Source organism: Primulina eburnea, unplaced genomic scaffold (assembly GCF_022965805.1).
Source record: "Primulina eburnea isolate SZY01 unplaced genomic scaffold, ASM2296580v1 ctg652, whole genome shotgun sequence".
NCBI lineage: Eukaryota > Viridiplantae > Streptophyta > Magnoliopsida > Lamiales > Gesneriaceae > Primulina > Primulina eburnea.
In genome coordinates this window covers 243,881-253,834 of record NW_027331430.1, presented here as the reverse complement: position 1 = coordinate 253,834, position 9,954 = coordinate 243,881, and the positions used below count along the sequence as shown (strand labels likewise).

The following is a 9,954-nucleotide window of genomic DNA, read 5'->3' as shown; positions in this document are numbered from 1 at the left end:
CATCTCGATTCCTTCTTTCTTCTGAAGATTAGTTTTTGCATGTATATATATATATATATATATATATATATATATATATATATATCTCGTGCATTCCAAGAGAACAAGTGGCGATTTTTCAAAATGCATGCCGCGCGCATATGCGCGCACCAAGCCGCACATATGCGCCGAAGGTTCGGCCCAGCACCTTCCGTTTCTTTCTTCTCGCGCATGTGTGCGCCTCCAGCTGCGCATGTGCGTGCAAGTTTCTGAACACTCCGCACATGTGCGCGCATGGACGCCGCGCATGTGCGTGCAAGTTTCTGGACTTGCTGTTGGACGCCTCGCGCATATGCGCGCTCATTGTCGCGCATATGCGCCAATTCCTCTGGACTTTTCCCTTGGCTTCTCGCATGGCTCGCATTTCACAATGCAAAATCCACTTCCAACATGTCCCTTTATATTACATTAATTAATCCATAAATCTTTTTAGATTAATCTCTGTTTACAGTAATTATACTCAAATCATTTCAGATTACGTTAATCCAATTCTCGGGCCTTACAGTGCTAAGAGTAACTTTCGTTCCCATGGCCCCTTGGAAGCTTTTCCAAAAACGTGAGACAAACCTTGGGTCTCTGTCAGATAGGATGCTCACTGGTACTCCATGCAGTCGTACAATATTGTCCATGTACAGTGTAGCTAACTTGTCCAGATTGTAGTTCATACGGACGGGTAGGAAGTGTGCAGATTTTGTAAGTCTGTCTATAATTACCCATATTCCGTCTTGACCTTGCCTCGACTTTGGTAATCCTACCACAAAGTCCATGGAGACGTGTTCCCATTTCCACTCGGGTATCTCCAAAGGTTGCAATAATCCTCAAGGTCGCTGGTGCTCTGCTTTGACCTGTTGATACACTTGGCATTTTGAGACAAATTCTGCCACATCTCTTTTCATTCCATTCCACCAAAAATTACCCTTAAGGTCTCTGTACATTTTTGTACTTCTTGGATGGACTGAAAATTTGGACTTGTGTGCTTCTGATAATATCTCTTGGCAGAGGTTATCGCTGTCTGGTACCCACAGTCGTCCTTTCATCCAAACGACTCCCTTGTCATCAATTTGCAAATCTTGAGACTTCCCGCTTTCGACTTGTTCCTTAAGTTTCTTTAGCTCGGGGTCTCGGTCATGATTTAACTTGACGGTCTCTTACAGACATGGCCGAGCGGAGAGTGAAGCTAGGGTGATCTTGCCTCCATTTTTCCGACTCAGAGCATCGGCCACTTTGTTCGCTTTACCTGGATGGTAACTTATAGTCAAGTCGTAATCCTTCAGTAGTTCGATCCATCGCCTTTGCCTCATGTTTAGTTTTTTTTTTTTTGCGTGAACAAGTACTTGAGGCTTTGGTGATCCGTGAAAATTTCACACTTGGCGCCATAGAGGTAGTGTCTCCAAATTTTTAAGGCAAAGACAATTGCTGCTAACTCAAGATCATGCGTAGGGTAGTTCTTTTCGTGCGGCTTTAACTGCCTTGACGCATAGGCGATCACTCTTCCCTCTTGCATGAGTACGCATCCCAGACCTTCTTTAGATGCGTCACTGTAGATGGTGAATTCCTTATCTTCAGTAGGTAAGATTAGCACTGGCGTGGATGCAAGTTTTTCCTTCAATGTCTGAAAACTTTTCTCGCAACCTTCGTCCCAGACGAACTTGGAATTCTTCTTAGTGGGTTTAGTCAGTGGTATAGCTATGGAAGAAAAACCTTCGACGAACTTCCTGTAATAACCTGCCAATCCAAGAAAGCTCCTGATGTCTGTGGCGTTCTTAGGTTTTGGCCACTCTGTAATTGCCTCAACTTTCTTGGGATACACTGATACTCCTGCTTCCGAGATCACATGTCCTAGAAAGGATACACTCTTAAGCCAGAACTCACATTTCTTAAACTTAGCATATAGCTCTTTCTCCCTCAGTGTCTGTAGTGCGAGACGGAGGTGCTCTTCATGTTCTTCCTCGTTGGGAGAATAAATGAGGATGTCATCAATAAATACCACTACGAACCGGTCCAGAAATGGTTTGAACACTCTGTTCATTAGGTCCATAAAGGCTGCAGGCGTATTGGTCAACCCAAAAGGCATCACTGTGAACTCATAATGCTCATATCTTGTCCGAAAAGCTGTTTTGGATATATCTTCAGCCTTGACTTTCAGTTGGTGGTATCCAGTCCTCAGATCCAATTTAGAAAAGATGGCGGCTCCATTAAGCTGATCAAACAGATCGTCTATCCTTGGAAGATGGTACTTGTTCTTGATTGTGATCTTGTTCAAGTCTCTGTAGTCGATGCACAATCTCATACTACCGTCCTTCTTCTTTACGAAGAGTACTGGAGCTCCCCAGGAGGACACACTCGGTCGAATTTGTCTTTTATCTAGCAATTCTTGGAGTTGTTCTTTTAATTCCTTGAGTTCGGCTGGCGTCATTCGGTAAGGTGCTTTCGAAATTGGTGCTGCACCGGGGACCAGATTAATTTTGAACTCAACCTCGTGGTCCGAGACTATCCCGAGAATTCTTCCAGAAAAACGTTCGGAAATTCTCGCATTATTAGGGTATCTTCCAGCTTGAGCTCAATTTCTTCCTGCACTTCGTTCACCATTTCTAAGTAAACTTCTTTGCCTGATTTTATGGATTTCCAAGTCTGGGAAGCAGAAAAATGTATTTCTGTCTCTTGTCATTGCCATGATACCTGATTTCTTCTTGGTTCATGGTTTGGATCTTGAAATTTTTACTCCAGCAATCTGCTATTGCACTGCTCTTAGATTACCAAACCATCCATACGATGACATTGAAATCTACCAAAGTACTTGGAATCAAGTCGGCACGGAATATATGCGAATAGATGATGATTTTATTTTTATCTTGAAATTATCACAATTATTATCTCAAAACTTAAAACCCATATAAAATCTTGGAACTTAACTCAATATCAATCTATACTCTATTGATTTAAATCCCAAATATTATAACTCAATCGTCATAAAATAAAATCTTATTCAACCTCGAACAAATGAAATAAATCCTCAATTAATTCTTTTGTTAAATCTTACTTGCACGAAACCTTACTTTCCTCGAGACCGTTAGCTTAGAGAGCTCTAACACAAACTATTTCTACTGAATGTCTTTCTCCTTTAATTATTCTTAGTACCGTAACAAAATTCAAAACTTATTATGATGTATTTTCCTCAATATCCAGCAATAATCTCATAACTTATTTTACATAAAGTCGTAATCTACTGGTTATCCCAAAGTAATATAAATTACTAAACCTTAAGATATTGTCTCCCAATTCATTTAAACAAGATAACCCAAAATCATGAATATTTAAAGTTAACGTTTAGCATTCTTAAGACCTCAAATTAATGTTTACACATTTAACTATTGCCAAAAATCAACTTCCATAATGGAATATCCAAAATTTATTATAACTCTTATCTCAGATTTTCACATACTAGTTTTTTTTTTCTCTTCCCATAAATAATTTATTGTCCCAAATCAAATATTTCACCTTACATCAGAAACTTAAATCAACTTATCTCAGATAAGTACAATCCCAACAATATAGGTCAATACTAATTGTTCCCTTAATAAAATTCCATAAAAATCCGATAAGCACTACAAGAAACGCGTTGAACGAGATTTTTCGAGATATTTACCAAAAATAGAAAGTCTACGTCGAGAGGGTTTCAGATCAGTTGACGGAACCGAATTCGGAGTTTCCTACAAAAAAAAAATCGAAGAACACATGCTGGCGGGTTGACTCGTTGAATCGGCCGAGTTGACTCGTCGGGTTGACTCGTCGGAGTAAGGTCGGAGTATAGGCGTGTGTCGGCGAAGGCGTCAAGATCACGGAACTGGTGATGGCACGGCCAGAATCGGTCGGAAAGTTACCTAATTTCGCCAGAACGATCGCGCAACTCGCTAACTAACTCGAATTTGGGCGTTCTTGCTCGGTTGATCTGATCCCAAAATTGAGTAATGCTAAACGTTACCCATGTAATGCGTATCGTTTGGGTAAAATTAATTTAAAATCGGAGTAGGATTGGTAGGGTAATTGGACAAAAATATTTTTCGGCGTTTTAGGGTTTATGCCCAAATTCTTAGATCTGAAATTACGACTTCACCCGAACATTAAATCTGAAATTATTTAAGGGCTTTCGTTTGTTTCGTCGAGACGATTCTAGAACAGGTTTCCGATCGAAAAACTACTACCGGACGTGGCTGGCATCGGCGAAAAACGCGGCGGCACGCTAAGGCGCTGTTTGGCCGAAAATTTCCGAAAAATATTTCCGAATTTTTTTTTTTTTTGAAACTCGATTCTTCCACTCGGATTTTGAACCTGGCGGCTCTGATACCACTAAAATGTCACGCCCCGAAACTCGGGATTGACACCGGCGTCGCTCATCAATCACAAAATCGAAAAAACGACTAGCCTCGTAGCACAGTATAAACCGAAACCAGTTTATTTCATAAATTCGAAAAAACAACCATTGTCTTTACAACTGAATAAATTTAATAAATTGCGTAAGCGTTTACAATTAAAATAAACCTACTAAAATTCTTAAATCTTTGCAGCATAATTCTCGATATTTAAATAATTTCACCATCCCCAAAATTGATCTGACTCTTCTTGCTCAACTTGTTCCTCTGATTTCTCTTCGGATTTATCTGGGAAGGTTGTAAGGGGTGAGTATTTTGGGAATACTCAGCAAGTGTGGGCCATTCGAGTACCATATAACAACATGCATAAAATTTTGAAATCACATGACTTACATAACATCATTCATATCACATGCATAACATTTTCCAGACACTGAGATTCATCTACTTTCAATGGTTTACTGATATCAGTCCCTAATTTTTACTCCTCTAAGGGGGAGAGGCCGTATAGCGGTTATGTCCCCCACCGCGTAAGGGTACGTCATGGTTGGGATTCCGACCCATATCAAGTTGAATTCTCACAGTGTCAAAACATTTACATCATGCCAAAAACATCGTAACCAGAAAGGTGTAGAAGAAGAATTGTACTCGCTCGAATTTTTCAAAAACGTACAAATTGTTTTCAAAATAGTAATTACAACATGTTGGGTACTTTTAAACATGTGAATTTGTAAAATTGACTCAAATTATGTAAAGACATTCGAAAGGACTCAGATACAAATCATGTGTCCCATTTGAACTCAAATTTGTGAGTGAAATCCTTCTGATGACATTTTTCATCCAAAGGATTTAAGTTGTTGCTCCAGCACTTGCATTTTCTTTTTGAGTAGGTATTTTGTGAGACGGTCTCACGAATCTTTATCTGTGAGACGGGTCAACCCTACCGATATTCACAATAAAAAGTAATATTCTTAGCGTAAAAAGTAATAAGTTTTTATGGATGACCCAAATAAGATATCTGTCTCACAAAATTCGATCCGTTAGACCATCTCACACAAGTTATTGCCTTTCTTTTTTCATAATTCTATATTTTATATCAAAATTGTTTGTATTATTAAATTTAAATTACATAAAATAGCTAAATATGATGTCAATTAAAAAAATTATTTTAGTAAATTTATGTATTATCTTATCATTATCATGTCTATTTTTCAAAAAAAATTAGAATTACTAAAATATTTTATTTGATCTTTATCCAAAATTTTGAATTTTTAAATGATCATTATAATGTCAGAAATTATTATAAAAAAAGCAGTAAATAAAAAATAAAAAAAAAATTAATACGAAAATAACACATATGTGCATGCAACATGTGCAAAGGTCCCTATTGGTAATAAAATTCCTTCTCATATTATGTACTTCAAAACTCACTCATTTTCACTATCATTTTTTTGGCACTTTATTTAAAAATTAAATAGAGAAAAATGCATTTATTTTTCGATATATTTGCTTCATTTTATTTTTTTGTAATGTAATTATAAGTATATGTGTGTGTGTGTTATATTAAAAACGAAGGTGTGGAAATTATGTGTCATGATATATAAATATATATAGTTTTTATATGTTTGACATTTAATGAACATCACAAGATGTTCATGTGAACATCTTGCGGTGCCCATGAAATGCTTAATAAGAGACGTTCATCATATCATACCTTTATATATGTGTGTATCGATGATTTATATATAGCATGTGGGACATTCCTACTAATTCTTGTACACATGAATATTAAAATGAACTATCATCCCTTGTCATGCAATAGTATAAGGCAAAAATTTGTGAGACGGTCTCACGGGTCATGATTATTTTAAAAATCCAAAAATACATTTCATTCACACTTTTCACTATCTCAATTGATTACTTTTGTGAAATACGAATTATTTGATATACGTTAAACTAACTAATTCTCTTCTAAACTTTTTATGTTAAATTCATTTTATTATTCAATTTAACTAATAATATATCTAGTTATATACTTATATGAGTAAAAATCATTACGGAGATTTTATAAAATCGAAATATTTGAAAAATAGTTAAAATAAACAAAAAAGATATACTACTATTTCGTTGTTCCAAAATAATTTCTTTCCACGTAGCTTTGTTGATATCAATAGTTCAAAACTTTTTCACATATATTTTTCTGCTTATTTCTGCTTTTAAGTTATATTGTTCTTGTTTGTTTTTATTATTATTTTTGAAAAAGAGATATGCTTTTTTATTAAATTATTATTAATTTGTGCATTCATGTTTGAGATCGTTTCATTGCATTATCATTCTTTCTTTCTTTTTTCAAATTTTGGTTTCTATTATGATTTGTGTTCGCATGGTTAAGAATTGATAATTTTTTTTTTTTGTTAGAATCCGAATATTAAAGATCCAGATAAAGATATGATATTAAGACATTTTTTGTTAGAATCCGAATATTAAAGATCCAGATAAAGATATGATATGTCGATAAATATATATATATATATATATATATATATATATATATATATATATATATTATAATTAAAATTTCACAATCGAGAGAATTATTTCTTTAAATAAAACTAAAATTCCTCGTAAAATAAATGAAATAAGTTGGAGCATGCAATGCAAGTAGTCTTCCTCTACAATTTTTACCGTTGACTGGAGCAACTCAAAAAGTCGTCGCCCCTTCTTGTTCCCTTCTTCACCTCTTCTGCGAGGTGAAAACCAGAGAGAATCACGCAATCGTAAGCACGCAGTAGGCGATAATGGAGGTGAGTCATAATCCTTCGCCTCAGCTAACGGGCGTGGTGATAATCACGTTGCCTCCGCCGGACAACCCCTCTTTGGGCAAAACTATTACTGCTTGCACACTATCTAATCTAACGAAGATCAAACACCAACTCCTCCTGTTAATAGTCCACCGCTAGCCTCCTCCCAAAATCGTACCTTTTCTGCCCAAAAATTCTTTTACAAAAGCTCAAAAAGTGTTCTCCCGATTCTGGGGATATCTCTGGGTTTCTCTTTCTGGAGAGACCCTTTTCGAATTACGGTTTGAAAATGGTGATGATGATCGTCGTGAAAATAATGGGTCGCAAAGCACGTTTCTTTTCCCATTGTATCGGAAAAATTTGTCGGGGGAAGTTGAACTTAAGCTTGGAAGATTTGTGGACTCGGAATCTCGCCCGGTTTTAACGACCTTTGAAGATGGGAAATTGGTATCGGTTGCGTCGAAAGTTGATGCTTCCAGTGTGGTGCCTGTTAAGGGTAACATTTATCCTGACGGGTATGTTTAATTTGGCTCGTTGTTTTTCTGAAATTTTTTCTGATATTAGTAATGATGGATTTAAGGAATGGATATTCTTTTGTTAACGACGTTAATTTGAAGATGGCAGTAGATTTTCAGATATGGCTTTACCTAAGATTTCAATCTAATATAATAAATATAATATTTAGTATGAGCCAAACTTTGAAAAAAAACTGTAAACCAAATAATTTTTTAAAACTGATCCAAACATTCTTTAAGATATAAACAAATCACATCACGTAGATATCCTTAATTTAGAATGCTTTTTATATCTCTATATATATACATATTCCTCTATTGATTTTTCTAGATCAAAAACTCAGTACGATGATTCAGCCGGTCACGGTGGGGCTTCGTTTCACGCCCACAGACAGTGAACTCATGCTCCATCTAAACAAGATGATCAATAAACAGCCACTTTCATGCGACTATATCCGCAGCGTAGATGTTTACAAGTATAATCCGTGGGAGTTGGTCGGTACGTTCTTTCTTCTTTCTTCAATCTGTATTTGATTAGATTATAAAATAGATTTGTGATATTTGTGTGTGCATGATCGTGATCAGGGGGTGGATTGTAGAAATCTTGTTCGAATTAAGGAGGGCGGTTTACTTTGTTATATATGCTTGAGTGTGTGTTTTGATGTTTTCTGGACTAACTATATATGTTTTCAAAAAATATTTTTTATCTGTTGCAGATACTAATACAAGTTGTGGGAATGATGGATTGTACTTTTTTACCCCGAGAGAGCGGAAGTATTTGAATGGCAGTAGACCGAACCGAGCCGCCGGTGACGGATTTTGGAAGGCGACGGCGGCTGGTAAAAAAATATGTGAAAATAATATATGTATTGGATTGAAGAATACCTTGGTTTTTTACCAAGGGAAGGCCTCGGAGGGGAAGAAAACAAACTGGATAATGCACGAGTATACTGTTATCCAGCCTCCGAGACTTCCGACAGGATCTATGCGGGTACGTAAGAACTCTCTCAACACATTTGTATGCATGAATTGGATTTGTAATTGATATAATTCTACCGTCTTGATCTCGTAAAAATAAAATATATTGAGATTGTTGAGAGATTTGAAGTATTTGCTTTTGTGCCCTCTAAACGGTACATGAATCTTGAGAAAAATCTAAATTAAATTTGACTTTGCCTTTGGTATTTATTGTGTTATTCGTATATTTATAATTTGTTCGCCACTTTTGCAGCTAGATGATTGCGTTCTGTGCCGGATTCGTGAGAGAAAACCGGCCGCCGCCGCTTCTGATTCTGGTAAAACCATCCACGAGACTTCTGAAAATGACAACCTGACATCCCACAAGCGTTCGAGAACTGAATCTGATCAGCAGCACGACGTTCCAGCGCAACACCAGCAGTTTCAGCTGCGACAGCCGGCGGGTCTTCCGTTGATGCACCAGCAGTACTTTCAGCTGCGACAGCCGGCGGATCTTCCGTTAATGCACCAGCAGTTTTTTCAGCTGCGACAGCCGGCGGATCTTCCGTTAATGCACCAGCAGTTTTTTCAGCTGCGACAGCCGGCGGATCTTCCGTTAATGCACCAGCAGAATCAACCTGCTCTTCAATACACGAGTCAGCAGCACGGTAGTAGTGTTCCACAGCAACAACAAAATCAGCCTGGTGGAGAGCTCGATTATTCTGCCCGGAGAAGATTAGAAGAAATAGAACACTTTCTTATGAGTCAGCAGCACGGTAGTACTGTTCCACAGCTCGATTATTCTGCCCGGAGAAGATTAGAAGAAATAGAACATTCTCTTATGGACGCTCTGGAAAACGACGACGAAGGTGTACTGATGGACAACGAGTTTGGACAACTCTATCTTCGTGATCAAATCTTAGATTTAGCATTGCTGTAATAGTGCCCAAAATATGATGTTACTTGGTTATACATGTGATATCTGCATAAATTTTAATGAAACGATTGAATTTTACGAAAAGTGTTTCTTTGTGTTTTATCAATTGCTAGCTCGTTAACACCATTCATTTATAATTGATAATTGGTCCCAAGTCTTACAGATCCACCCCTGTTTGACATAACTTAAACTTTGTTCATTACAAAAGTATCGAAGAATAGCAGACAGAATCTTCAAAACTAAAGTTAAAACAGTTCAAATGTTCCTACTCTTTGCTCACTCGGCTATTTGCAGTTGCGATTGCGATGATACACGGTTCTCTACAGAAACTGGGA

General features: G+C 37.0%; 1 protein-coding gene across 2 annotated transcripts; it reads left to right on the top strand.

Annotated features, from left to right (window-relative positions):
- Positions 1-7,071: 7,071 nt before the first annotated feature.
- Positions 7,072-9,690, top strand: LOC140821643 (uncharacterized). 2 transcript variants are annotated; one of them, XM_073182181.1, is made up of 4 exons: positions 7,072-7,725; positions 8,070-8,224; positions 8,442-8,716; positions 8,957-9,690. In XM_073182181.1, exons 2-4 carry the CDS (start codon positions 8,074-8,076, stop codon positions 9,620-9,622), a joined length of 1,092 nt encoding a protein of 363 aa, XP_073038282.1. In that variant the 5' UTR covers positions 7,072-7,725; positions 8,070-8,073; the 3' UTR covers positions 9,623-9,690. The 2 variants fall into 2 exon arrangements, with proteins under 2 accessions (XP_073038282.1, XP_073038281.1); XM_073182180.1 differs by having other exon boundaries at positions 8,057-8,224.
- Positions 9,691-9,954: the final 264 nt, after the last annotated feature.

What these genes read in the sequence shown, in the direction of transcription:
- LOC140821643 (XM_073182180.1), top strand. Translation starts at nt 7,647, where the DNA reads ATGGGAAATTGGTATCGGTTGCGTCGAAAGTTGATGCTTCCAGTGTGG. An exon ending in TAATCCGTGGGAGTTGGTCG is followed by an intron (nt 8,225 to 8,441) that starts GTACGTTCTTTC and finishes TATCTGTTGCAG; the next exon opens with ATACTAATACAAGTTGTGGG. An exon ending in TTCCGACAGGATCTATGCGG is followed by an intron (nt 8,717 to 8,956) that starts GTACGTAAGAAC and finishes CCACTTTTGCAG; the next exon opens with CTAGATGATTGCGTTCTGTG.